The sequence below is a fragment of the Colletotrichum higginsianum genome, chromosome 5 (genome assembly GCF_001672515.1).
Source record: "Colletotrichum higginsianum IMI 349063 chromosome 5, whole genome shotgun sequence".
Taxonomy (NCBI): Eukaryota; Fungi; Ascomycota; class Sordariomycetes; order Glomerellales; family Glomerellaceae; genus Colletotrichum; species Colletotrichum higginsianum.
Genome location: NC_030958.1, coordinates 4,866,073 through 4,893,239, shown reverse-complemented (window position 1 = coordinate 4,893,239; position 27,167 = coordinate 4,866,073). Strand labels below are relative to the sequence as shown.

The 27,167-nt window shown below is 58.6% G+C and overlaps 10 protein-coding genes across 10 annotated transcripts; 7 read left to right on the top strand and 3 right to left on the bottom strand.

Moving 5' to 3' along the window:
- Nucleotides 1-351: 351 nt before the first annotated feature.
- On the top strand, nt 352-1,416 carry CH63R_08335 (Oxidoreductase; the record flags this gene model as incomplete). Its single annotated transcript, XM_018303309.1, has 1 exon — nt 352-1,416. The coding sequence occupies one exon, from the start codon at nt 352-354 to the stop codon at nt 1,414-1,416; it is 1,065 nt and encodes a 354-aa protein (XP_018158087.1).
- A 1,281-nt stretch (nt 1,417-2,697) lies between these two features.
- CH63R_08334 (Cytochrome P450) lies at nt 2,698-4,654 on the top strand (the record flags this gene model as incomplete). Its single annotated transcript, XM_018303308.1, has 3 exons — nt 2,698-2,928; nt 3,097-4,370; nt 4,483-4,654. 3 exons carry the CDS (start codon nt 2,698-2,700, stop codon nt 4,652-4,654), a joined length of 1,677 nt encoding a protein of 558 aa, XP_018158086.1.
- A 247-nt stretch (nt 4,655-4,901) lies between these two features.
- On the bottom strand, nt 4,902-6,191 carry CH63R_08333 (Arrestin; the record flags this gene model as incomplete). The annotated part of the gene is made up of 1 exon (XM_018303307.1): nt 4,902-6,191. One exon carries the CDS (start codon nt 6,189-6,191, stop codon nt 4,902-4,904), a length of 1,290 nt encoding a protein of 429 aa, XP_018158085.1.
- Nucleotides 6,192-9,286: 3,095 nt separating this feature from the next.
- On the top strand, nt 9,287-11,116 carry CH63R_08332 (Hexose transporter; the record flags this gene model as incomplete). Its single annotated transcript, XM_018303306.1, has 3 exons — nt 9,287-9,568; nt 9,677-10,375; nt 10,460-11,116. The coding sequence occupies 3 exons, from the start codon at nt 9,287-9,289 to the stop codon at nt 11,114-11,116; spliced, it is 1,638 nt and encodes a 545-aa protein (XP_018158084.1).
- Nucleotides 11,117-12,189: 1,073 nt separating this feature from the next.
- On the bottom strand, nt 12,190-15,050 carry CH63R_08331 (Homeobox and C2H2 transcription factor; the record flags this gene model as incomplete). The annotated part of the gene is given in 4 exon segments (XM_018303305.1): nt 12,190-12,295; nt 12,390-13,288; nt 13,298-13,350; nt 13,454-15,050. Coding segments are annotated over 4 exon segments (2,655 nt in total).
- A 1,184-nt stretch (nt 15,051-16,234) lies between these two features.
- On the top strand, nt 16,235-18,017 carry CH63R_08330 (Major facilitator superfamily transporter; the record flags this gene model as incomplete). Its single annotated transcript, XM_018303304.1, has 4 exons — nt 16,235-16,627; nt 16,719-17,180; nt 17,294-17,720; nt 17,824-18,017. 4 exons carry the CDS (start codon nt 16,235-16,237, stop codon nt 18,015-18,017), a joined length of 1,476 nt encoding a protein of 491 aa, XP_018158082.1.
- An 839-nt stretch (nt 18,018-18,856) lies between these two features.
- On the top strand, nt 18,857-19,708 carry CH63R_08329 (Integral membrane protein; the record flags this gene model as incomplete). The annotated part of the gene is made up of 1 exon (XM_018303303.1): nt 18,857-19,708. The coding sequence occupies one exon, from the start codon at nt 18,857-18,859 to the stop codon at nt 19,706-19,708; it is 852 nt and encodes a 283-aa protein (XP_018158081.1).
- A 377-nt stretch (nt 19,709-20,085) lies between these two features.
- On the bottom strand, nt 20,086-21,708 carry CH63R_08328 (Major facilitator superfamily transporter; the record flags this gene model as incomplete). Its single annotated transcript, XM_018303302.1, has 1 exon — nt 20,086-21,708. One exon carries the CDS (start codon nt 21,706-21,708, stop codon nt 20,086-20,088), a length of 1,623 nt encoding a protein of 540 aa, XP_018158080.1.
- A 2,365-nt stretch (nt 21,709-24,073) lies between these two features.
- Nucleotides 24,074-24,671, top strand: CH63R_08327 (Short chain dehydrogenase reductase family; the record flags this gene model as incomplete). Its single annotated transcript, XM_018303301.1, has 2 exons — nt 24,074-24,310; nt 24,471-24,671. 2 exons carry the CDS (start codon nt 24,074-24,076, stop codon nt 24,669-24,671), a joined length of 438 nt encoding a protein of 145 aa, XP_018158079.1.
- Nucleotides 24,672-25,858: 1,187 nt separating this feature from the next.
- Nucleotides 25,859-27,061, top strand: CH63R_08326 (Glutathione-dependent formaldehyde-activating enzyme; the record flags this gene model as incomplete). The annotated part of the gene is made up of 1 exon (XM_018303300.1): nt 25,859-27,061. One exon carries the CDS (start codon nt 25,859-25,861, stop codon nt 27,059-27,061), a length of 1,203 nt encoding a protein of 400 aa, XP_018158078.1.
- Between the last annotated feature and the right edge of the window lie 106 nt (nt 27,062-27,167).

Sequence of the window (27,167 nt, the reverse complement as noted above, 5' to 3'; positions counted from 1 at the left end):
TGTCACGCCACGCCCGGGGCAGTTGAAGCTTCCCGGTATTCTGTCAGAAGAGGGACCACAGAGACGGCCAACGCCAGAACACAAACACCCGGGATCATGGGAGAAGCAGTTCTGTGGGGTAGGACCATGAATAAGTGCTAGACGGATGGCCCGAAATGGAAGGTCGTCCATGATCTGCGGAAAGGATGTTGATGTCTGGTTATCTGCAAAATGAGGGGGCTGGTTTACGACAACCCCGCCTTGCACGTCGAAAGACAAAGCCCCTCGGTGTCGATCGAGTTCACGGGTTGTGTTGGATAGCTTCATCACTCTAGAGCACGGGTTGTTTTGTCGCAAGCAACTCTAGCCATCATGTTGGCCCAACTTCTCGCATGTGGCCTGGCAACGCTTGCCGGCGCCTCGCCTCTCACAGCAAGAGGCATCGTCACGCCTCGGAACCTTAACCTGAGCTGGGAGATCCTGCCGACGGGTAGCCAGCAGCAGTTCAGAGGCTTGTCCCCGGTCTCGGACAGGATCGCCTGGGTGTCCGGGACGGGGGGCACTGTATTACGGACCATCGACGGCGGCGCGTCCTGGGACTCTGTCGGGCCGGAGCTCACAGGCGACGACGTCGAGCTGCAGTTCCGCGACGTCCAGGCGTTCTCGGCCGAGAAGGCCGTGATCCTGTCCATCGGCGAAGGCACGGATTCGCGCGTCTACATCACCGCCGACGGCGGCAAGTCGTGGACGCGGACCTTCACCAACGACGAGCCGGCCGCCTTCTTCAACTGCATCGACTTCGAGGACGACGCGAGGGGGTTTGCGGTCAGCGACCCGGTCGACGGCAAGTTTCGGCTGATGGAGACGGGCGACGGCGGCGCGTCGTGGAACCTCGTGGACCCCAGCGGCATGGCGCCCGCGTTGGAAGGGGAGTTCGGGTTCGCCGCCAGCGGGACCTGCATCTCGACGGCGGCGGGGCGGTGGTATCTGGCGTCCGGCGGCGTCGACCCGGGAAGAGTCTTCCGGAGTCCGGACGGACACCGATGGGAGGCATCAGGCAGTGCGATTGCCGGCGGTGCGTCGGCCGGGGTGTTCTCGGTACGCTTCAGAGACGCGGTCCACGGCATTGCGACGGGCGGCGACTTCAACGCGGCGAATGATTCGGCTCACACGGCAGCTTGGTCGGAGGACGGCGGAGAGACGTGGACGGCATCGGAGGTGTTTCCGGGCGGTTACCGATCGGGAGCGGCATGGGCGCCGGGGCTGTGCGGAGTGGCCGTCGCCGTCGGTCCTTCCGGGTCCGATATCACACTCGACAGCGGGAGGACGTGGAGGACCTTTGATACGGGCTCCTTTGACAGCGTCGAGTGCCTTCCAGGCCGAGTCTGTTGGGCGTCCGGATCGCGCGGGAGGGTCGCAAAGCTTCGGCTGGGGTGAGTGAGATGAGGGGAGAAGACACGAATGAACGGCTTCGCCTGCCATGGCGACAAAGTGTCACCCGGGATGACAAGCCATGGAATTATTGAGAATCAAGTCTGAGTAATACATCCTCTGGGATGTTAGCAATTAAAAGAAAAATAGTTTGCCATCACGTGTAAGTCTTATCGTGTTAACTGCGATGGGTTATTTCCTTGGAAGACTAGGTCCTTAGGACTCTTATTGTAAGTACAGAGGGGGAAAACGATGTATTAGAATAAGAGTTTGCTGAGTCTCGGTGCCATGTCATCGCCCAACCGTGAGCAAACATGACATGTTGGCCAAATACACGTCCCATCCAAGCCACTGACGATCTGTCTCATGAGAGCTTCACCTGAGAGGAACGTGACGGTGGAGACGACGCCAGTGGGCCTAACCCTGTCCAGCAGGGTTCGACGCGCTGGGACCTGTTTCAGGTACGTGCCATCTCGTTGAAGCTCCCGGCGCGCCGTGTGGTGTCTTAGCCGACCTACACCCAAGAGGCGGCCTTCTGCTGTTAGTGCTGAGTCGTGCCCCCAGGGACGGAGGGATTTACAGGGTGTGTGTGTGTGTGTGTGTGTGTGCGTACTGTTTGAGCAGGCTCGCTAGCTTCCAATGAGACTCTTGGGAGCAAAGAGAGAGATCGGGTAGCGAGCAAACATCCCTCAGGACCTTAACCATCGAGGTGTTCTCCGAGGGAGGTGGTGAAGTGATGGGCTGATGGGCTGACTGATGGGCTGACTGTTGGATAGATGACGGAGGTACAGGGTACAGAGCACAGAGAATGGGACGAATAGTTGGAGTGGTTTGCAAGGATGAAAGCGGCACGGCAGATGGACGCCATGCCATGCCATCCATGCAAGCCAGCGCGTCATGAACCCCCCGACGCCTGAAGCCAGGGCGCGGCCTAGGCATGAATTACCAATTCTCGACTCCTGAAGCGTGTGTTGGAGCTGGGGAAAGCTCCGGACTTTTTTTTCCCTTTTCCACAATGCAACTCCAAGACATCCATCCGCGCTCTCTCTCAGCTTCCTAACATCTCGCTCCCGTCTCACTCGTCCTTGTTGGTACACACACACATACTCGAGAGAGATACAGAGAGAGACACACACACACAGAGAAAGAGATAGAGAAACTACAATGCCCGGTACAACCAGTTAGAAGCCCCGGACCGCCGCTCCAGTCTGCTTAGCCCGTCCTCCCTCTGCGTCCGTCTCTGCGTCCGTCTCTCCGTCCGTCTTGTCTGCTGCTCTGCTCGCGAGAATGGCCGGCAGCCTCCACGCCCAAATCACCGAGTCGCTGACGCCCGGGCGCGTCTTCGGCTCCATCTTGTTCGTCTTTGTCGGCCTCCTCGTGCTCGACCACATCTGGAAGCCGACGTACCCGGAGAACATCCCCGTCGTCGGCTACGGCAAGGGCACCGTCGCGGGAGTCAAGAACTTTTGCTACTACGTCTTTCGCTACCGCGACTGGGTCATTGAAGGCTACCACAAGGTTCGTTTCGTTCGTTCGCATACTACCCACCGCATACTACACACCGCACACTGCATACCGCACACTGCATACCGTTACCACACTGCTCATCCGGGCACCGGTCCGGGTTTAAATGAGTCTTGTCTATCCGCTTCCCCTCCCTCGCTCCCTCTTCTTTCGTCCTTGAAGCCCCGGCAACTGACGCGCATTGCCCCGGAAACGCAGTACAACAAGCAGAACCGCGCCTTCGTCGTCCCCGCCGCCGCGAGCCGGGCCCCCGACATCATCATCCCGCGATCCCTCACCAAGTGGCTGCTCGAGTACCCGGACTCGGCCGTCTCCGCGCACGAGGCCCACAACGATGTGCTCTACAGCGATTACAACTTCCTCGGCAAGGTCTACGCCGACGACGTGTGGCACACGCGCGTCATCCACAGGAGCCTCGCGCGCCACCTCGGCTCCCTGGTCCCCGGCATCGAGGAGGAGGTCTCGGTCGCCGTCGACGAGGCCTTCGGCACCGACACGGACAACTGGAGGACGCTGAGCCTGTGGGACGCCTGGCTGACCATCGTGCCCCCCGTGACGAACCGCATCCTCGTCGGCGAGGGCACCTGTCGGAACAAGGACTTCTGCAAGGCCATGGTCTCCTTTGTCGACCAGGTCATCCTCAACTGCTTCGCCCTGCACATGGTCCCGCAGATCATGCTGCCCGTCCTCGGGCCCCTCATCGCACTGCCCAACTGGTGGCTGTGGCGCAAGGCCGCCAGGCACAGCCTGCCCGTCATACGCAAGCGGCTCGACGACATGGCCAAGAAGGAGGCCGGCGACCCGGCCTACGACACCTGGGCCGCGCCCGAGGACTTCATCACGTGGGACATCCGCATGGCCAAGGCGGAGGGGAACCGCTTCGAGCTCGATCCGTACGTCATCTCGAAGCGACTCTTGCCCATCCAGTTCGCCGCCATCCACACGACCGTCATCACCGGCCACGGCATCGTGCTCGACCTGCTGAGCTCCGACCCGGCCAAGGGGTACATGGACGGCATCAGGGAAGAGGCGGCGCGCGTGCTCAAGGAGGAGGGCGGCCGCTGGACCAAGAACGGACTCTCGAGGCTCTACCGCCTCGACAGCGCCATCCGCGAGAGCCAGCGGCTGAGCAACTTCAGCTGCACGCTGATGGAGCGCAAGGTCGTCGCCGAGGAGGGCATCACCAACGAGCAGGAGGGCTGGCACCTCCCCAAGGGCACGTTCCTGACCGTCAACCTCGAGGGCCTCCACCACGACGACGACGTCACCCCCAACGCGCACGAGTACGACGCCTTCCGCACGAGCCGGCAGAGGGAGGAGTACGAGGCGAAACCCCAGGCGGAGAGGAGCCTGGAGGAGGGATTGAGGCTCAAGAACCTCGGCATGGTGACGACGAGCGACGCCCATCTCCCCTTTGGCCACGGGCGGCACGCATGGTAAGGGCACACACACTTTGTCTCTCGGTTCCTGAAGAAACTTGACTCTCCTGTAATGCAAACTCCCCCCCCAAAGGGCTAAGCTAACTCGTGACTTTTGAAACAACCAAAGCCCCGGCCGCTTCTTCGTCGCCCACGAGCTGAAGATGGTGGTGGCCAACCTGCTTCTCAACTACGACCTGAAGCCGATATCCGAACGGCCGAAACCGCAGTGGGTGGGCGTGACGGTGGTGCCGCCGATGGACGCAAAGGTTGAGCTGAGGCGGAGGAAGGGCACCTTGTAGATGAGAATACGAGGGATGCAGGTAATGAATCAATCTTGGAGAACCACGTATGGCCGCAACGAGGAGCTAGACGTCGGGGTTTGGAGACGACCCCCGGCCACCATCCGTGAGTTTTGCCGCTTGCAGTGTCTTCTCCTCTCGCTTTTCCAGTTACGATCACGAACATCGAACCCGTTTCGTGGCCCTCCTCAGGTCAGGTTGATATGGAATTATATTACTTATGGTGATGTGAAATTTACACACGAAACTAAACAACGGCGTCTGCGTAACACCCCCGCGCGATCGATCCGCAAGCTTCCTGCCAAGTGGGTAGTTCATCGTCCGGCGACGTTTCCGTGTGCTCAGCTTGTGGCTCCATGGCAACCTGGACCGGCAGTATCAGCCTCAGTCGGCGGCCACCCGCACTCAAGCCTATCGTGAGACAGTATGTCCGGGAGAGAAGACAAGAGTAGAACGTCGGCGGGAAGACGTGGGTCAAGGTCGGCAACCTGAAGCTGATCTTCATCGAGGTCTTGTGCGTGACGGGAGAGTCATGTCTGTGGCTCTTCCCGGCCGTCTCTCGGTCAGCAGGGTCGACGTGTGTTGTCCAAGATGCAGTCGAGACAGAGTTCATGACAACCCGGGTTGACAGGACGAAGGGCTCAACGCCACTCCCCATCTCTGGCAGGTCCCGAATCGGCTGCGGCGAGCCCCAGGTGTGTGCCATTATCTTGGCGGAGTTCACTGTGACTTCCGGGGGCAGCGCTTCTGCAGTTGACGGCTTGAAGATGAACTCGATGTGGACGGACGATCCCCGGGCCCCGTGTCCGTCCGCATTGAGCCGTATAGCTTCCGGCTGCGAGGACCTGGCGGTAATTCGGCCAGAGGAACCTGAGAGTATGTTCCCCCGCAAGGTCCTCGCTTCTTCGAGCGCAAAATGGGCGTTGTGCCTGGCGATGATCATCGGGGGGTCCTCGGGTGACGCCGTGAGGAGCTTGAGAGCATGTTCTGCCTCCATCTTCACCACGGGGATCCTCTTTCCCTCGCCTCCAATCAGTTCGAGTGCCCGGGCCCTGACAAAGTACTTTACAATCGTCATCTCGGGAGACAAGTCGTCTTTATCCCAGCCCCTCAAGCTGGACGGCAGGTGGAGATGGCGGCTTCGTATACTATCCGACTCGACTGGGTGACGACACGAGTTTTCCGGAAGATTGTGAGGCACGGTGAATTTAAAGGGAATCGTGTAAGTTGTACCCGCCCTGTACACTCTCGGCGTTGGATATGTGGACTCGGGTACCGGCATGTCGAGTCGTAAGAAGAGATGCGTCCTGTGGGTGGTGACATAGATGTGTTCTCGATGGATGCCTGCGCTCCCCAGCAAGTTGATACGGACAAGGTCGAATCGCACATCGCATCGCGGAACGATCTTCAGGATTCCGGAAACGGTGGAGCCGCAGGTGTAGACCTTGGACGTGTAGTGGTGGTCGATGAGGATGGTCATGTCTTCCTTGGTCGGCATGCCGATGAGCTTGGCAGCCGCCGACCTGGCTTCTCCCATCGTTTTCATGATTCTGGACAAAGACAAAACGTAGGATCGATTCGGCTCACGGCTGCTTCCATGTCTAGTCGCGGAAGAACAGTTGGGGTGGCGGGGACGTTGAAGGGGCTGTGCGGCATACTTTGCTCGAGGGTCGTTGGCCGAGGGGAAGCAGTTCGAGGGCCTGAACTGTGTGTTTCTGAAGTCGGAACCTGAAAGCCCTTTTGGTTTAAGAAAGTTTTGAGTTGAGGTGTGATGGTGAAGAGTCAGTCATAGGGACTAAACGGGACGGCTCCGATGTGATGACTCCCATCCCGCCGACTACGGCGCGCTCGGTCCGGCGAATATGGCATGATGCCGAACATGTGCCCTGTTGCCCTTGGCACCCAACCAACGCCATATTCTACTGTGGCCGGTCTGGTCTTGATCAGGGTAAATGGGCCGAAGCTTACACTCAGCCCTGTCGCCGTCATAAAGCGCCAAGGTGGCGATTCCACATACGCCCTTGCGATCAGGTGCGAACGTCACTCGTACGCCCTTTGCTGAGGTAAGAGAAATTATTTGTTGAATAGGGATGCTCCCCCCCCTTGTAGCATCTTGCACTTGGCATCTCCCGATCTCGGCCTGTGGTATTTTTACGATAAACGTTAACCTACTGGGACGCAATAGATCATGCTGCGCAACGGAACCTCAGATATCGCCCCCCTTCCCTCCTAAGCTCCGGCGCCCGAACACTTGACAAGACTCTATCCGTGAGGCCCATCTACATCGCCTTTTTACGCCGAGACTACGCCGTTGGTGAGAAGCATAGCATGCCCAGGGCCCGCCCGAGTCCCACCATGGCCTGCGGCCGGACCGTGCCGCAGCGGATGAGAAGCACGCCGAACCCCCCGCAAAAGATCCCCAGAGATGGCATCTATCTCGGCTATGTGGGTGTCACCGAGCAGAGTAGAGCTCAAGGCCGCCCGCCGGCACACTGCGTGGGTGGATACCGAGGCGACGACATGGTTCTTGATCTGCATGCACGAGGGCATCCTATGGGAAGTCCCATGTCCTGGCTCTGGCCGCCGGTGGGATGCATCCATGATGGGGGGCCCTCCGCGTCACAGGGCTCGGATTCGCAACTGTCAACCTCGTGGGGATCGAAGCTGGCGGCCTTAAGAAAAATATCCCGTCGGTGCCGTGGGAGGACTCAAGCTTTCTAGGGGGCGTCGTCCTCGAAGGCTAAGATGGCCTACGATGTACAGGGTAGGCGAGATGTCGGGGTCGCTTCATGTCCTCGGGTTCGTCTGCTCCGCTGATACCGATTTTAACAACATCATCTCGTTTCGTTCGTCTTCTATTACGTGCGAAAATGCTGAAGTCTGTATCGTTTCGGCCTGACCGAGACGCTTGCGACAAATTGTGATTTGGAAAAACATTCATCTCTCTTTTCAGCTTGATGTCTACCAATCCAGCCATTCCAAGTAACCCTCCATCTCGTTTGAGAACATGTCAGCCCGGGGGCGCCTAAAGTCTATCGCCCAGAATCTGTGGCTCGGTTCAACATGCAGCACGCGCTGCTGATTGGGTTTGTTCCCAGTCGGAATATATTTTTCCATTAACAGCTGATTTTCTTCCAGAGACCCTGGTGACCAATGGCAGAGGAAACCATCAAGCCCCGTGGTCTGCCTGCTTTTCACCACCCAGAGCCTGGGAACGATTGTCGACCAGCTCTGACTCGGTCCCATAGATTCATCCATACTTTACGACGACGACGATGACACGACGACGACGACGGAACGACCCGAATGAGCTGGCCAGCGAGTGGGATTCCACCCGTTCGACAGAGACAAGGATACATGAAGCCGCGTGTCCACTCAACATCTTGGTCGGATAGAGTCCCATGGCAGGCATGCCATGCCGGGCCCAGCAACAAGTTCTGGACCACATGCTGTGGGCGGTGGACGTGCTCACCGACAACGAAGAGCCTCACAGCCAGCGCGTATCCACTGTTGCCATGAGCTCTTTGAGGCCTGTGTGCCAAACTCCTCTCTGGGCTAGGCGCCATCAGACTAGCTGGAGTGGCCCAGCATCTCTCTTTGTGAATGGAAACAATCGCTTGTTTCCTCTTTTCTGTTTCATTAGCGTCGTTCCGGCCATATGGCTTCCACGGCGAGTGACATACCAGTCGTGGGATGATTGAACGCCTGGCGGTGGCTTGTCACGTCGACGGAGCAGCCCAGTTTTGGATGTTGGATCAATGAACTCGGGCAACACAAACCGGTCAAGTCCCGAGCCAGCAGAGATGATGAAACGGCCTAAACTAATCGGGAGGTCCAAGGGTGCGTAAAATCACCAGATCTGGTAACCCGCCAGGAAAAGGGGGTGTTGCTTGGCTTCACGCCATTCAACCCTCGTGCGGAGTCCAGCCAACCACGGACATGGGAAAACATGTCTAAGTTGTCCGATAATCAGCCACCTTTCAAGGTAGCGTGCGGAGTAGAAGTGCGATGAAACAGAGTTGCTTAAACGGTCCCGGTTGACTTTGAAGCAGCACCCGACGGGATAACAAGGCCGCCGCCATCATCCATGAGTTTTCTCGAACCGACGACGACGGTTCGGTCGGCCTCGAAGGCGCTCGAAGAAAGCGACTAGATCTTGGCCACGAGATGAGTTGTGGCGCCGCCACAACTCACCGATCAGGGGAGGGGATAGATGCTAACATGTCAATATGCCAATATGCCAAGATGCTACCATGTACACACACACGCCCTCCTTGCGCAACACCGTCCGTTCTTCAAACGCCCCAACTCCCCTCCGCGATAAGCTTCATAGTTCGCAGTGCGTGAGGTCTGGTGAATTCAAAACAGTGGAGCTGGTGGCACATTCGCCTTCTCCGCGCCTGTTATACAACCCAATCCTCGGCCGCGCCCCTCATCGCTCCCCGAACTCTCGTCCTTCTCACACCACAAGAACGGATGCCTGAACGAAGAAAAACAGTCGGAATCGGAACACGCAGCGACCTCTTCACGCTCCAGAGGGCCTCTTAGCCCACCCAAGGTGGAAGAGAAGTGAGAGATGTCGCCGGTAGGCTCCTGGTCCAAGGGAAACATCCTTCCCTTCGAAACGCCGACATGGCAGCCGGTATCGAAGAAGGGCAACGTCGCGATGTTGCTCGCGTGCACATTGATCACCGCAGCCGTGAGTTTGGCTCCCAGCTCCCTCCTATTTCCACTCTTGGCGTGGAAGCCAGGCTGATGTCGAAACCCTTTTCTCCACCGTCTCAGATGCAGGGTTATGACGGCGCCATGATGGGCGGCATGAACATCCTGCCGCAGTACACCGAGTACTTCCAGCTGACGACCGCTACCCGTTCTCTCAACATCGCCACCAACTACGTCGGCGGAGCTCTTTCCGTGAGTGATGCCTTGACTGACTGCACGCATGCCGAATCACAATGAATCTTCGGATGCCCCAAGCTGTCATGCGTTACCGGCTCCCTCGAAACTGACCAAGACTTGCAGTGCCTCTGCTGGGGCTGGGTGACGGATGTGTATAGCCGGCGCTTCGGGCTGTTCTGGTCGGCCATGATCACAGTGTTCGCCGCCATCCTACAGGGCGCCGCGCAGCACATCGCCATGTTCTGCGTGGCCCGGATTCTCATCGGATTCGGCACGACGGCTTCCGTCATCTCCGGCTCGGCCTATCTCGCAGAGACCTTGCCGTGGGAGTACCGCGTTTGGGGGCTGTCCCTGTTCGACGACTTCTTCTACGTGGGCGCCCTCGTAGCGGCGGGCGTCACCTACACGTCCTTCAGGCTCGACAGCACCTGGGCGTGGCGCCTGCCGAGCCTCGTACAGGGCATATGGGGACTGTGGTGCGTCGCCCTGCTGCCGTGGATGCCCGAGAGCCCGCGTTGGTTGATGGACCAGGGACGGACGCAGGAGGCGCTGCTTGTGCTGGCCCAGACGAACGCGAACGGCAACATACGCGACGACATTGTGCGGCTGCAGTTCCGGCAGATTTACGAAACGATCGAGTACGAGCGGGACCCGATGTCGAGCCAGGAGGTTCTGCGGAACCGGGGAGCGCGGAAGAGGCTCATCATCACGGCCACCTGCGCCCTCTTCTCCATGCTGACCGGGAACATCTTTGTCATGTACAACATTGGGAAAATGCTGAGCAGCGCCGGGGTGAACAATGAAGGCTCCCAGCTGCTCGTGGTAAGTAGTGGGCTTGTTCCCTCACATCACACGCCCGCACGGATGAACGTCCCTCCCCGCAGAGCTAACGGTTTGATCTTGCAGAACGTAGGCCTCAACGCAAGCGCCCTGGTCTTTTCCGTCATCGGGAGCTACTACACGAACAAGTGGGGGACTAAAGCCGTCGCGCTCATCAGCACCGCCGGGCTGACAATCGGGCTGTTCATGATCGGCATCCTCACGAAGTTCTACGGAGACTCCAACTACGCTCCCGGGATCTGGGCCACGGTCTTTAGCATATTCGTCTTCTCGATTTCCTACTCCTTCGGCTGGATACCCATCCTCTTCCTCGTGCCCGCCCAGATGCTCTATTTCCGGATACGGGCCCAGGGGATGAGCATGTTCAGCTTCATCGTCTGCGTCACGGGCATCGCGGGCAACTTTGCGTTCCCGGCGGCGTTGGAGGCCATCGGGCACTGGCTGTACATCATCAACGGCGCGTGGAACATGCTCTTTTTCGCCTTCATCTGGTGGTACTGGGTCGAGGTCAAGGGCAAGACGCTCGAGGAGATTGACGCCCTGTTCGACGGGAAGAAGCACACGGATACCCCCAACATGCGCGCCGTGTTGGACGGGACGGAGGACGAGAGCTGGAGGCGCTACCTGAGCGATTGGATGAGGCTCAACTTTGGAGGGATATCTCACGAGGGGATCGCGTCTCGCTTCGGCGTCAAGACCGATTCGGTGGACCGGTCACGATAGGGAGCCTCTGTCCTGGGGGTTTTTTTTTCCTTTCTTTTCTTCTTCCTTCCTCTTCTGACGGAGGCTTTCCACGATTTTATGACATGAAAATTAGCGCGGCGAAAGGGGGACCAGATTACAGAATGTCTCGACGTTATGGGCATATCAAAGAGATTGACGACGGTGTTGGTGTGTGAGCCATCAGCGGCGGAAGTGAGAGCTGAGCCGGTCCCGTGTGGTGGGAACCGAAACGCCGGCCCCGGACCCGGCCCCGGCCCCGGCCCTGCCGAATGACTCCACCTGTCCGGGATTTCGCCGTCGATTGCCCGGCATCTCGACGAGGTCGCCTCCGGGCGTTTAACGACCCGACGTCAACGGAGTTAATGGGCATGCGTACAGGTGTGGATGATTCGACCATTCCTGGGAAACTGTTTCCTGGAGGTAGCGGGTCTAATAATTGTGTTGGAGATAATTGGCCAAACTGGCAATCTATAGGTAGCATTCCCAACGAATGCATGAGCTCACGCCCCGGTTTCATGCCTCTCTACCCAGACCGGAAAAAACACCACTGCCCATTGTGACGCAAGCCTCGGATGCGGCCAGGGGCGGGTTCAAGGCTTTGTGATGTTATCGTGATCCCAAATAACCCTGATACAAACCAGGGACATGTTGTAAATTATGCTAGCCAGAGCGGCTCGAAAGTCGAGTACAACTTGGGATAAGCACCTCCCTTTCATCTAGTCTTTTTGTGGATTTATTGGGCTGTATCCCAGACTAGAGAACGGAACAAGTCACTGGCAATGTCAACTCGTATCAGTAATCAAGTTGGTGCAGGAGAGCGGTGCCTCTTTTATCATGAAAACTAGACCTGACCCGGCGCCTAAAGAACGTTGCGGGCCCATAAAAATCTTGTCAATTGCTCCCTACGCCCCCTCCATGTCGTCCATATCGTCCACCAGTGCCCACAGCAAAGGGCGCGCCTCGAGTCGCCGATATCGCCGTATCAATCATTTCTTCATTTCCAATCATGTCAGTCATTAAACCCGCCGGGGTGTGTACGGCTGAGAAACATTCGCAAAGGGCTTTGAGAAACGTCACCCCTGGCTCGTACTTAATTCACCATCCAGAATCCCCATCTCGCGCTTGAAATCTCGAAGCCAATCTGCGTTGTCGGCCGGTGTTTGGTTCCACGGATCGTCACTAAAGTGTGCAAAAAAAACCTCTCATCAGCTCTGTGACGCTTGCCAACGTGATTCTGCGTGACGTCAAGGGGGGGAGAGGACCGGATGCTTACTCCTCAAACGAGATCCACCGCGCCTGGTGCTGCAGTTCCGCGTCCGTCGGGATCCGCCTGTTGGGGTTTCGCGGCGAGGTCGTGATGGTCACGAACCGCGTCAACTCCCGGACCAGTTTTCTGTAACAGTTGTCCTCGTTCACGAAGAACGTGGACGGGGCGGCCGCGTCCCCCCCTTTGATGCCGGATCCTGGGCCGAAGGCGGCGGCGGCGGCGGCAGCAGCGGTGGCAGTAAGAGGACTGTTGCCAGGTTGCGTCGGGTCCGGCGTGCTGTTGAAGGAGGCGGGCTTTTGTTGGGAGTCCATCATTGGGACTGGATCTGACGATTCTGGAGCCTTCGGGTCAGATCGCGGCGTGCTGGAAGCTCTGGAAGGGGGGAGGTTGGCGCGTTGTCGGAAGGCTGCCAGCCAGTGACTCGAGCCCTTGATGAGATCGATCAGGAAGCTCGCAAACGCCGCCGAGGGATGCAGCGAGGCGGCCTCGGTGCGCTCCACGATGCTGCAGGCCTCGCTCTGCAGCTCCTCGTCCGAGAGCCGGGCCTCCACCATCTTGGACAGGTCGACAAAGTTGAGCAGCTGCTCCTCCAGGCCGCACGCCTCGAAGATGTTGGCCTTGCCGTTGATGCTGAGGTACGTGAAGCGCGACTTGGAGTTGTCCTTCATGGGCCGGATGCGCGCCTGCTGCACGACGGGCTCGGACGACATGAGCAGGTCGCGCAGCCAGGACTGCGTCGAGGTGGCGGGCCGCTTGGAGAAGGACAGGGAGTCGCACCCGAAGACGACGCAGCAGCTCTCGTACAGCAGCTCCGCGCTGGTGGGCGTGCGGTCCTTGGTGGTGAGGTGCTCGGCGGAGAAGTGCTCGAGCTCGAGCTTGATGAGCTCAAAGGCGTTGGGCGGCGTCTCCGGCACGCCCTGCTTCGTCGTGAACGGCCACGGCGAGTAGCGTTCCATGTGAATCATGTCTAGAGGTGGAGTGAGTGAGTGGGTTGTCAGTCGGTTTTGTGTTGCTTGTGTGTGTGTGTGTGCCGGGGGGGGGGGGGGGGGGACCTGACTCGGGGCACTTACACGGAGCCATCGAGTTCTCGACCATCTTGAGCACAGCATCGTCGAAGCCCCAGTCGCCATGCCAGTCCGCCATCGTCTTGCCATCCTTGAAATGCTCCGCCAGGTGGTCGATGCGGTCGTTCCAGGTCGTCATCGACCAGCCGCAGAAGCCGCACCGGGATCGGATCACCTCGCTCTCGTACTTCCAGTCCCCCATGGGCCACCTCAGGAACTTGGCGTCGTGCACGAGTTTCAGGTGCTGCTGGAGGTGGTCCTTTCTGTAGAACGTCCGGTCCTCCGAGAGGCGGTCTCGGCACGCCTGGTAGTTGTGCTTCTCGAGGTGCCTCTTGTCCGGGTCCGCTTCGCCGCAAAAGACGCACACCAGCTGCCCGCTGGCGTCGGGGACCGTGGGCCCGGTCGGCGCGCACTCCCATCGCTCGAGGGACAGGTGCAGAGACTTCTCGTGGCGCTGCCAGTTGTGCTTCGTCTTGAACGTCTCGGTGCAAAAGGTGCACTGGTAAGTGCTCGCCGTCTGCCAGAGCGTGCCGGTGCCCTGCGGCTCGGGGCGCTTGGCCACGGCTCTGCGCCGTCGTCTCCGGACGGCCGACGCCCCCAAGGGGTCGAGCGACCTCAGCGAGGAGCGGGAGTTGTGCGAGTATGCCGAGTTGGCGGAGCTTCTGCTGGAGTGCGACGTGCCTGCGCTGCTCGCCGACGAGTGGCCGTACAACGACCTTGCGGGGGGGACGCTGTCGGTCAGGGACTTGTCGGCCAGGTCTTCGCCGTCCGACGAGAAGCCCGAGACGGCGTGGGCGATGGCGGAGACGGACGCGGGCTCGTGTTCGGGGGGCGAGACTTGCCAACGCTCAAGCGGGTTCAAGTGGTGCAGGGCCTCGGGGAGGATGCCGCCTTGGGGGATGTTGATCGGCAGGGCCCTCGCCGACGTGACGGCCGGCGATGGCGGGCGCTTCGGCGGCACCTTGAACCGCGTGCGCCTCCGCGTGTTGGCGAGCCAGTTGGTGATCTGTTGTCTGCTGAGAGCCGTCTGCCGCTGCAGCATCTCCATGTCCTCGGCCGTGGGATACGGGTGCTGGTTGTTGTTCGCCAGCCAGGTTTTCAGCACGCGCAGCGACTTTGACGAGAACCGGGTGCCGATCTTGGGCGGTGTCGTCGTCGTCGTCGTCGTTGCGTCTGATGGTTGCAGGGTTTGCGCGACGACGTCCTGGTCGTAGTTGAAGAGATGACCCATCGGTTCGCCGTCTCCCAGGGCTTCAGAGAACATGAAGACGCCCGGTTCGTCGAAAGTCCCATTCATCGGTTGCCTGTCGTCGGTGAGGTTCATGTTGATATCCTGGATGGAGGATCCGGCCATGGCGGCACCGAAGCCGAATGCATCTTGATAGGATGAGTCGATGCCCAGGGTGCCGAGATCGGTTACAGACTCTCTCCCCCCACCCGGGTTGTCATAAGGGAACCCGTCTTGCTCAGCCCCAAAAGTCGCAATGTCGAGTTGGTTATTGTCGACAAAGTTGGAGGTGATGGAATTGAGTTCGAGAGCGGCGGTGTAGTCGTCAAAGCCGAGAGTCAGCGCGCCATTGGCTGCCCCTGTCTCCTTGTCCATTGTTTGAGTTGTGTGTAAGTGCTTGGGAGATGCAGCTTACCAACAAGGGGGGGAGGATACATCTGTTGGTGCTCGCAGCAGCAACAGGATCAATGTTTTCCCGGTTGTTGGCGTTGCTGATGACGAGGAGTCATGTTGGCAACACAAACCCCGCCACCCTCAACATCCTGGACCCTGACGTGCGCCACGCGGGGCATTCTGTGCCACATGATGATTAATATAGGGCTGTGATGCTATCTACAGGTATATCCGTAAGGATGTTCCCGAGAGGCAGACTCTGAGTTGAGTATGCTCTGTACTGGTGGTCTAAACAATTGGGATATCTGGATTTCATCTGAATCTGATTGTGACCATTAGTTCCAAATCAACCCCCAAAGTGAGTGAGATGAAAGAAAGTATTATTGAAGCAGATTGACGTGCTCTTCCGTCAGTCAGTTGCTGTGACCCCAAGTGTGTACAACTCCAGCAAGACTACTCTTCAATAGGTGGAAGGTCCTACGATATCAGCTTCGTCTTACAGACCGTATCGCTACTTGAAAGTAGAGAATAAGGTAATGGATGGGTCGAGCCCCGGCAGAACGGCAGAACGGCAAGCCGGCCGCGACCCTCTGATGGCCGGTCTCGGCTCCTGACTCGGCGACCGAGCTTGTTAGGCTTCGGCTCCGGCCGATCTCGGAGCGGTCCGTTGGCCCCTGTGCCGCGCCGAGGGTCGATTGCATCACCAAAAGCGAGACGCCTATGCTGAATCCTCGGGAAATGTCCGAACCTGGCTATCCAATTGCAATGTCTGTAATTCCACAACCTTGTTCGCTGGGGTTTCTCCGTCTGCTGGGGTAGGGAGGTTATCAGTGGGCTGGTGGACTGCTCCGGTCTGTTGATTCGTCGGGCAGCTCACCGGCCTCGGATTACTGAACTCGAGAGGAACGATCTCGACGTTTTCTGAGGGGAGGGCAATGGAGAAATCCCGTCGGGCAGCTTTGTCTCTTTGCCGAAAATCCCGTCGATCGATAAAAGGATGAAAAACGCGAGCCTCCCATGCATTTCATATGTACGCTGGTGCGAGGAGGTTGACAGGACAACTCCTCTCCCTCGACACCTTTACAGTTCACTCACGCCCTGCTTGTATGGCTTGAACGAAGACGCCCGGCCTCTTGCCCCCCCACAACAGACAAGCCGCTTCGACAATGTCCCGGGAGCAACATGACGGAAAGCCGGAGCCGACCGGTGGAGACGGTCCCGGTTCCCCGGACTTGGCGCCGGCGACGTCCAACGCGGAGAAGGACGTGAGCATCCTGCCGGCAGTCGACGACAATGCGGGCCTGAGCCGCCAAGACACCGAGGCCATCTACGCCAGGTTTAAGCCGGCCCGGAAGAGGCTCGTGACCGCCGTCGTCGCGTGCGGCGGCGTCGCCTCGACCGTGTCCTCGCTGCTGCTGCTGGCCGCCATCCCCGAGATCGCCGCCGACCTGGGGACGACGGGGAGCATCATCAACATCAGCAACGCCATCTACATCCTCTTCATGGGTCTGAGCACCCTGTTCTGGGGACCGATGAGTCAAGTATACGGACGCAAGTGGGTGAGTTTTCTCGGGAGAGTTCCGTTTCGGTCCATTTGTACGCGCACCTTACCAGGATGGTGTTAACTGACTGCCCCTTGCTGTACTACAGCCATGCATCATCTCGGCCTCCACATTTTTTGCTTTTTGCGTAGGGACCGCCCTGTCGCCCAACCTTGCCGCCTTCTTCGTCTTCCGCATGCTGTCAGCCTTCACCGGGACGGCCTACCTCGTGCTCGGGTCGGCCTGCATCAGCGACATCTACAAGCCGACGGAACGGGGGACGGCCCTCGCATGGTTCCTCAACGGCACTCTGATCGGGCAGTCGTTCGGCCCCTTCATCGGCGGCGTCATCGTCACCTTCCACAGCTGGCGGGCCCTGTTCTGGTTCCAGTCGGCGCTCGGCGGCCTCACGGCGATCCTCGCGGTCTCGTTCCTACCGGAGACCAGCCACCGCAGGCGAGCAGACGAGCTGAAGGGCCTCGGTCCCAAAGCAACAGTTGTGCAGGTGTGGCAGTGGGCGAATCCTTTCCGCGTTCTCGCCCTCTTGTTGATTCCGAAACTGTTCGTGGCGGTGAGTCTTAGTCTTCTTGTCCTTCTCACTCTACTTCTTCTTCTACTACTACTTCTTCTCCAGTCTCTGTCACCGCTCAATTTCCAAGTCCCAACTAAACTCTGTAATCGCAGGGCATTGCTGCGGCATCTTTGGTCTGGAACATGCAAGCCCTGCTGACGCCCATCCGATATGTCATAAACCCCCGGTTCAACCTGACCTCACCACTCCAGTCGGGCCTATTCTTCCTCGCCCCGGGATGTGGCTTCTTCTTCGGCACGTATGCGGGGGGCCGGTGGGCGGACCGCACGGTCAGGCTCTGGGTCAAGCGGAGAGGCAGACGCGTGCCCGAGGACCGCCTCCGCAGCTCCTTTGTGGCAATGGGGGCCGTCATCCCGATCTGCATCATCATCTACGGCTGGGCCATTGAGAAGGAGAAGGGGGGCATCCCGCTCCCTGTCATCTGCATGTTCGTCCAGGGGTTCGCCCAAGTCATCGCCTTCCCCAGCATAAACGCGTACTGCCTGGACGTCTTCAAGGGGCGTAGCGCGGAAGTGATAGGTACGTGGCCTCACAGTTCCTCTCCCCCTCCCCCTCCCCCCCCCATCCGATGAAAGTTTTCCCGCTCGGAATCTTGTCTGACGTTTGGTTCCTCGACGGGCAGCCGGCAACTATTTCTTTCGGTACGCCATCGCGGCGGTTGGGACTGCGGCCTGCTTGCCGGCCATCGAGAGTATCGGGGTGGGTTGGTTCAGCACCATCACCGCTCTTTTCGTCTTCTTCTCCACCGCTGCTGTATATCTTGTGGTCATCATTGCGTCGAAGGAGGACTACAAAGCACATGGCGAGCAAGTGTAAGCGACCCCAATGCCACACAGGCTCTTATGAAGCAAGATTCTCATTCGAACTGTCCCACCGAGTGATGCTTGTTTCTTTGTTCTCATGAGTCATTCTGTCGGCTCGTCACTCTCCTGCTGCATACGGGGTGAGCACACTGGATGAAGATTGCGGGGGTCTGTCCACATGCCGTAGTCCCGCGCTGATGGGATTCTTCTTTGGGACGTGTGTAACGGTCTCAACAATACCAACTCAAGCAGGATTGAACATTGTCAGCCCAAAAGGCGCAGTCAAACCCCGAAACTCTGTAACTACTGGAAGGGAAACCTCAGGTACTACCGCAGAAGCAGCATGAACTCTTTGACGCAATCAACCGCACCCAGCATCTAGTAATTACTTCAGCTCGGACTCTTCCCTGCAGAGGGGTGGTCTACAGCACAGATGACAGAGCGAGCTGTGGCCCGCCGTTTGGAGTAATGGAGCCCGAGAACGCGATCCCGAGCTCGCGTTCTGGTGCGCTGCACTAAACAGAGGCGGCGTTTCAATGTCTCAAGGGAATGAACCTTGTTCTCATCCGAAGTTGTCTGAACGGAAAGACGGAGGGACGGGCTCGGTGCTGATGGCATTCCGTGGAACATATGATAACCTCCGGGATCCCGTCAAGGCCTTTCCCCCCCCACTCATCAACCGTTCGACCGGGACCGAACGAACAAACGAACAAGCCAGAAACAGGCATTCTCCCAACTCTGGTCAATACCGAAAGACGAGGCCGGAAAGAGACAAACCATTCACCTAGACTGGAACCGACATCCAACCCGGAACAGCCGGCCCTCGGTGGCTGACCTCGCTCGCCCCGAGCCATGGCGCAGGTCCAGGGGGCCATCGGTCAGAGCCTGACGGAAGAGGAGGCCATCGCCATCGCCTGCCTCGCAACGGCCGGCATCTACAACGCCCTCGAGATCTACGTGCTCATCTTCACGACGTTCCAGCGGCGGTCCGGGCGGTACTTCTGGAGCATGCTGGTCGCCAACACGGGCATCCTCCTCCACGCGTGCGGCGGTCTCGGCCGGTACCTGCAGCCGACCAGGACGCCGATCCCGGGCGTCTTTGCCCACGTCGGCTGGTACTGCATGGTGACGGGCCAGTCCGTCGTGCTCTGGTCGCGGCTGCACCTCGTCGTCTACAGCCGCGTCACGATCCGCCTCGTGCTGGCCATGATCCTGACGTCCTTCTTCTGCATCCACGTGCCGCAGACGGTGCTCTTCTCTGGCGTGTGGGCCAGCAGCGACCCGCAGTGGACGGAACGCTTCCGCGTCTTCGAAAAGGTCTCGCTCATGACCTTCACGCTGCAGGAGACCGTCATCACGGGCATCTTCGTCCAGGCCGGGTACCGCAACTTCAAGAGCCTGTTCGAGTTCAAGGCCAGGGAGGCGCGGGTCCTGCTGAGCTACCTCGTCAGCATGTTCGTCCTCGTCTTCGTCCTCGACACGGGCCTCGTCGTGCTCGAGTACATGGAGCTCTTCGTCTTCCAGACGACGAGCAAGCCCATCGTCTACAGCATCAAGCTGAAGGTGGAGTTCGCGGTCCTGCAGAAGCTGCTGGTGTTTACCAAGATGCGGTCCTGCGACTGCCACGGCCTCGAGGACATCCCGCGGGGGGCGAAAGCGATGCCGCAGACGAACGAAACGACGGTTGCGACCACGGTACACTGAGGTGTAAAGAGCATGGGTGATGTTGAGGCCTGTCACTGCATATTTATCTCATCGAATGATCTGTCAAAGGGATTACGCAGGCAAGTTATATGACCATTGGAGCCGTGGCGGCGGCAGATGACGGTTATTTCCTAACTTGTTCCAGTCCCAGCAAAGACATCGGAAGAAAGCTGTACGGTCATGATAAAACAGTCAGAAAAAAACGTATAACTCATCGAGAAATAGGAAGATATTCGGAAAGAAACGAAGATCGGGGCGATAGGAACTCTCAGAACACTGGCATGGACGAAGCTGGGAACAATGCTGTTGCTCTATCACAAGATATGAATCTGCTCGAGGAACTCACCCCCACCCGCTTTCATCCTACTACCTCGTCCTCACAGTTCATACCGAAACTCCTTGTTCTCGAGATCCGTCAGGTCCCAAAACTCGTGGTTCTCCTCCACCTTGTACGCGTCCCCCAGCGCGGCCTTCTCGGCGTCACGCTTCTTGTTCCTCCTGTCCAGCACCCAGCGCATGACGAACAGGTCGACCGTGACCAGGAAGTAGATGATGCAGATGGAGACCTTGGCCGGCAGGTACCTCGGCGCGTCTCGGGGCTGGAAGGTCTGGGGGGAGATGATGTTGCCGACGGTGTAGGCGATGGTGCCGATGCAGGCGACGGTGACCTTCTTGGTGGAGCCGGCGACGTTGGAGCTCTGGAGGCCCAGGATCGTCGTCCAGCCGATGGGGATGCCGCCCGAGGTGTAGTAGCCGATCAGGGCGGGCACCCTGTCGGTGGTGGCCATCAGGACGGCGCCGACGATGGCCGGGATGTGGCCGGCGATGCACCAGTACAGGCGCTGCCTCGTCTTCATGGCCAGCCAGGTCAGGCCGACGAGGGCGACGATCTCGTAGGCGCCGAGGGGCGTGACGAGCAGCAGCGACTGCTCGCTCGTGTAGCCCATGCCCTTGACGAGGATGTTGCCGAAGCTGGTGGCCGTCGAGTTGGGGATGTTGGCGGCGAAGATCCAGAAGGCGTACAGCCAGGTCATGGTGTCGAGCAGGGCCTCCTTGACGTGCGCCCACTTGAACTGCTGCGAGCCGATCCCCTGCTCGTTGTCGCGGATGCGCGCCAGGTGCGTCGACTTCTCGCGCGGCGAGAGGAAGGCGGCCGACGCGGGCGAGTCCGGCATGACGAACCAGAAGGCGATGCCGACGACGGCCGTCAGCAGGCCGAGGAAGAGGAAGATGACCTGCCAGCCGCGCAGGGCGGCGTCCGGGTCGCGGCCGACGTGGACGGCGACGCCGTAGGCGAAGAAGCCGCCGAACATCTGGGCGGCGCCGCAGACGGAGAACCAGATGCCGACGCGGAAGGCCTGCTCCTGCTTGGTGTACCACTGGGACGTGAAGAGCACCCAGGCCGGCACGACGGCGGCCTCGAAGACGCCCAGGAGGAAGCGGCAGACGAGGAGGCCGGCGTAGTTCTTGCAGGCGGCGAGGCAGGCCAGCACGACGCCCCAGAGGGTGACGTTGACCGAGGTGTACTTGGCCAGGGGGAACATCTGGAGCAGGCGGACGGTGGGGAACTCGAAGGCGAGCTGGCCGAAGAAGAAGATGGAGGCGACCCAGTTGAACTGGTTGCCGTGGAGGCCCGTCGACTGCTGGATGCCCGTGACGCTGGCGTACGAGATGGACGTCTTGTCGATGTACTGCAAAAAGTAGACGGCGCAGATCAGCGGCATGATGTGCGTGTCGATGCGCCGCTTGAGCCGGCGGTTGAGCTCCGGGTCGACGGCGCCGTCCAGGGGCCCCGTCTCGGCGAGGAGGTCGAGGGCGGCGTCGGCGCCCGTCTTGAGCTGGTGCTGTTGTTGCTGCTCCTTGTTGGGAGCATTGTCCGGGGACTGCGTGCCTGTTGGAGTTGCGTCGGGTGTGATGGACGCGGGGCGCTTGTCGGAGCCGGAGACGACGGTCTCTGTCCGAGTCAGCTCCGTCGGCTGTTTGTTGTCGATGTCAGCCATGATGGCGGTTGAAGGAAGTGTGGGAATCTCTCTCCGTCTCGGCTGATCAACCCGTCGAGCCGGATACCCGCGTTGTCAAAGAGGTGGACGCCGCACGCAGACGCAAACACAGACGTAGATAGAATCCAGAACGATCAAGCACGCATGGCACAGGCTCCGTTCTTATCAGCCATCGTTCAAGCACATCATGGCCCCCCGGTGAGAGGCTCATGGCTGGGCAAAGCCATACAAGACGTGCAGTGCCTCAGACTTTTCACTGCCGACATCCACACATGTCCGATTAGAGACGGCCGCCTCCACCGAGAACCGACGTATCAAGACCCAACATCTGACGACTTTTTCGTCCTCTGGCCCAGCACGTCATCGGCACGCCGATGGTGCGACTCTTCACAAGTTGCCTTTTTCGGCGACTCGGCCCCACACCCTCGGCTTACTGCCGTGGATGGTTCGGCAAAAGGCCCGGGTCTCCGCCAATGAGAGGCTCGAACCGGAGGGGTTTGGGAGGTTGAGGGCATCCAAAAACCGAAGAAGCCTTCGGGAAATATGACTCAGTGGCCCCTGTCTCTAGCGAATGAGGTGAGGAACGGGCCAAAATCGTCCCAAAAACCCGCTGCTGGATGGGGTGCTGTCGGCCGTCTTGAAGACATGCAACCTTCATTGGCTTGGGTAGCGTGTGCGGCCACCCGGCCAAGTCGTCGTGATAAGCTCGCATGAACGCCCTTTAGCTCAGGCGGCTATCATCGGGGCATCCAGGGAGGTCCAGAGCCCAGGCCTTTGTCGTAGTCGTCGTCTCGAGGTTCTAGTTTGTTGGCTCGCCCATCGAAGCTCATTCCATCGTCGTGCTCATCTCGTCAAGGTGTTCTGTGAGAACTGCCCGAAGATTCCGACTGAATCTGATGACTGCAACAATCTTCTGGGACAAAGGAGCTTGGGAGACCTCTGCATCGCTCTGCTGCTATCCCAGACCAAGAGATAGGCCAATCAACTCTGATCAGAACCTCAGAATAGCATCAAAATGAGGAACCACTACTCCCGTTCGGGGTTGTAGTATGTCAATAGACACCGCACCGCAAGGCAAAGGTGCTAAAACCACACACATGGCTGGAAAGGACGTTGTCGTAGTCGGCGCCAACCCAGATAACAACATTTGCAATAACATGGAGTGCAGTTCTATTCATGTTATATGGCAGTCTCATGGGTTTTCATTCGATCTGTTAGTCATTGGTCTATTCAGATGTTTATGCTGGTGCTCTCGCTGTAGACACCCGCTTGTGAGCTCCAAACTGTGTGGTGCTAGTGGTCAAACCGGACGCGGGCGCGGACGCGGAAGCGGAAGCGGATGGGGGGAAGCGGACTGGTGCGGAGAGACGCGGACAGTAAGTAGGGATCGTGTGACCAATCCGGCTAACATGAGTAATGCAATGGGCGTCATGCTGGTGCTTCAGACAAAACTGCTGCCGTGATGCTTCAGCCCGAATCTAGCTTAGTTGACGGTGCGTGCAAATGGATCAGAGACAGTGAGGACAGTCAATCAATAGTAGACTTGCGATGCCAACTATCGGTGGTCCACGACAGTAAGTGCAAGCACTCACTGTACGACGAGTTCCTAAATCGTCTCATGCCGCCCATTTACCCAACTTCGTTGCTGCAGCGTTGAGGGACCCTCCGTCACGCGAGAGATGGAGGCGAAGTAACGTCGGCCAGTGAAAATACCAGATGTACATACTCATCAGTCTGATTAATGCGATGCTCGTTACATTTGTAAGATGATCCAGGCAGCTTTTGTGCTTACTTTCGATCTCGCCGCCTTGAGTCCTCCATGTCCTGGAACAGGAATAAGCCGCGAGCAAGGTGGAAGACAACATCGCGCTGAACAACTTTTGCATTGAATATAAAATGCCGAATGAGCCCACGAGATCGAATCGTCATGAGGTCAATAATCCCCCATGTTTGATTCGTGTGTGTCTATTCATGAGGTCCACTCAATGTTCTGATCGTCATGATACAGTATTAGTTGCACTATGCATCTAGTTGCCAGGCCGGGTTAAAGAAGGTTTCCAGCACGAGAACCGGATTTAATATAACCTTTTCGGGGTTAGATGATGTTACCTCCAATCTCCGTAGCGAGGCAGCAGAATGAAGGTGCTCAAGCAACCAGGGTTTGTGGGATGTAAAAGCTACGTCATGGAGAGAGAGAGAGAGAGAGAGAGAGAGAGAAAGAGAGAGGCTTTCATATGAATGAGAGAGACAGAGAGAGAAGAAGGGCTGACACGGTATCTATCGAGTCAAACATCTTCATCTCTGTTTCCTAAGCATACGATTCTGCTAGTGGTGTAAACCAGATCACACTCTGCGACTCTCAACAATGTCCAAATTTCAAGGCCAAGCCATTGCCATCACTGGTGCGGCATCCGGCATAGGGCTGGCCGTGGCAAAACACCTTGCTTCTATGGGTGCAAAGTTATCATTGACCGACTCTTCGCGGAACGCATTGGAGGAAGCGGCCAATTCGATCGCTGCAGGGGTTGGTCAAGACCGGCTATTTCACCACGTGGCTGATGTCCGAGACGCAGCTGCGGTGCATGTTTGGATCGAGAAGACAGTGAGTGAATGTCTTTGGGAGGTTGGACGCAGCGGTCAACGCTGCCGGTGCACATCCTGTCGGATCGGGCACCCAGCCAATCTGGGATATATTGGACGAGAATTGGCAGTTTGCACAAGACGTTAACGTTGAGGGTATGTTCAACAGCGTTTGAGCGCAGCTGAAGTATCTTGTTGGCACCGATGTGCAAAGCAGGTCGTCGTCACCCTCGATTGTGGTTTTTGGCAGCACCTCGTCGCTCACAAGTGGTGCCAACGTATCCGCATACGCCACGAGCAAGCATGCGGTTATTGGTCTCACTCGTGCTGCTGCCATGGACGCTGCACCGTACGGCATCCGCGTGAATGCGGTTTGTCCGTGAATAACGCCCTAAACACGCGTCTGTTGTTGCATTAAAAATAACCGTACTGCTGACTTTGCTTGATACACCAGCGGGCCCATAGACACTCCCATGCTACGCGGGGCCCTACCTCCGGAACAGATTGACGCATTGGCAGCCTCTATTCCCATGAAACGGCTGGGCCAGACATCGGAAGTGGTTAGCTTAGTATGCCACCTACTGAGTCAACAGGCCAGCTACACCACTGGGGCTATTCATGTTGTTGACGGAGGGATGATAGTCTCTTGATTTTTCTACCAACCGCCATGGAGTGCCTGGTTACTTGATGAGGTAGCTGGATGCTGGTACGAGTGAAACGAGTGATACAAAGTTGACACCGAAAGTGGTGATATCGCTATTGTTGATTGAAGATGAGGGTGAAAGATCTATCTAGGTAGTCTGCAGCAAGGTGAAGTGGGATATGCCCTGAGCCCTGTGACTGAGCGGGCGATCCCACTCACCTTGTCCAACGTAGCTGGTGCCGGCCTATGGTATCTAGTTCCCGTTGCCTTGCATTTGCCTTGTTCCAACACTTGTTTCTACCTTCTCATTCCCCTGTCTCAAGTACAGAATTGTGCTGCAAATGTGACTGGCTGCCTGTCAATAGGTCCCATCTGCCGTTGTGCGTGCATGCAAATTTGGTGTCGTGAGACCCACGTCAGACACGCAGTTGGGGCCGAAATCAAAGCCTTCTCCAACCAGGCCGATGCATGTAAATCACGCTGGGGCGACACTCCGCGAGAAAGGATGATACGACGTGGAACAGTTGAACGCTAGTGCCACGAATGGCTCCCTCTCACTGGACACCCACGTATGCCCCATCCAGTATCTCTCCCGATGCTCCGCATCCCGATCCCCTCGGAACAGCATCACGCCCTAGGGCGGAGGGAGACACGGCCGGTGCGGAGTCGATGCCCGCCGAAAGCTCGGCAGATTGCCCACTTGGGAGGCTCTCTGGCAAGGCATCCGGTTGGTCGGAGTCTTGTTCTTAACCGCAAGTTGGTGCGGGGAGGGATGTTTGGACGGTCGTCAAGTAACATATTGAACCAGTGAGGAAATCGTCAAGTATAAAACCTACCAGGCTCTTCGACTCTTCCCACTCTTTGAACCTCGGAACACAGCACAACCGCACAACCGATACAGTTAGTTCGCTTTGCACAGCTCTCACCATGTCCCCGATATCGCTAGACGTCTCTTGCCTGTGCGGCGCCGTCGCCCAGCAAGTCAAGTCCCGCGGCAGCTCCGACGCAGTGACCATCGAGTTGTCCATTGGCCACAGCGACATGGACAGACACGCCACCGGTATCCTGTGCGCCTCGTACTACCCCATCGGGGAGCCCGATGTCTCCAAGGGCACTGCGGCACACGACGGCGCCGACGGGTGGACGAGGTTCTTCTGTCTGACCTGCGGATGCCACGTCTTTCGCCGGAAGACGGCGGCTGGCCAGGCGGAGTGGGAGGCGGCGACGGGGGTCTTGGTCTCCAGCACCGGAGACAACGCCGATGATGGAGATGGAGATGCCCGCTTCGCCAAGCACACGTCGGTCTCGGACACCAAAGACGGCGGCCTCTCCGTGTGGCTACCCCAGATCGACGGGCGCGCGCTGGAGGCCGCGACGCAGGACGCGGACCCAGCGGCCAAGGAACGAGCACACTCGTCGCCTCTGCCCCCGTTGTCGTCCCTCGTCCCGGCCAACACGCTCCCGGCGTCGTGTGCCTGCGGTAGAGTGAGCTTCCACATCACCCGCCCGGACGAGCGGAGCCAGCTCCCGCACTCGGGCTTCCCGGACCTTCAGTACGCCGCCTGCTCGCACTCGGCAGACTTCATGAGCAACCCGGAGAAGGTCAAGTGGTGGATCCGCGCCGACGGCACAAAGTATCTCGCGGGCACCTGCGCGTGTCGCTCGTGCCGGCTCATCTCGGGCTTCGAGATCCAGACGTGGGCGTTCGTGCCCCGCGAGAACATTGTCTTCCACGTCCCGGGACCGGATGGGTCTTCCTTCTACTCCTACTCCTCCCCCTCCTCCGCCGGCACCGGCGCCATCTCTCTCCCTCTAGACTTCGCGACGCTACCGGCCGGCATCCTCCGGACCTACGAGTCGTCGCCCGGCGTGCTGCGCGAGTTCTGCGGCGCGTGCGGCGCGACGGTCTTCTGGCACGACAAGTGGCGGCCGGACGTCATCGACGTCAGCGTCGGACTGCTGCGCGCGCAGGAGGGCGCGAGGGCGGAGTCGTGGCTCGACTGGTGGACGGACAGGTGCAGCTTCGAGGAGGAGACGGAGACGGGTCGGACGGGAGAGCCGTCGCGCATTGCGAGGAAGCTGGTCGACGGTCTGGAACGAGGGCTGCGTTCATGGGCGCAATCAAGGTGATGCGGCTTGGCCGGCATGACAAATCCGCCGCGGCTGTTCAACTGAAAACGAACCATCATCACGGGGGATGGTCTCTTACATGGTGCTAGACCGATAGAGACTCTAT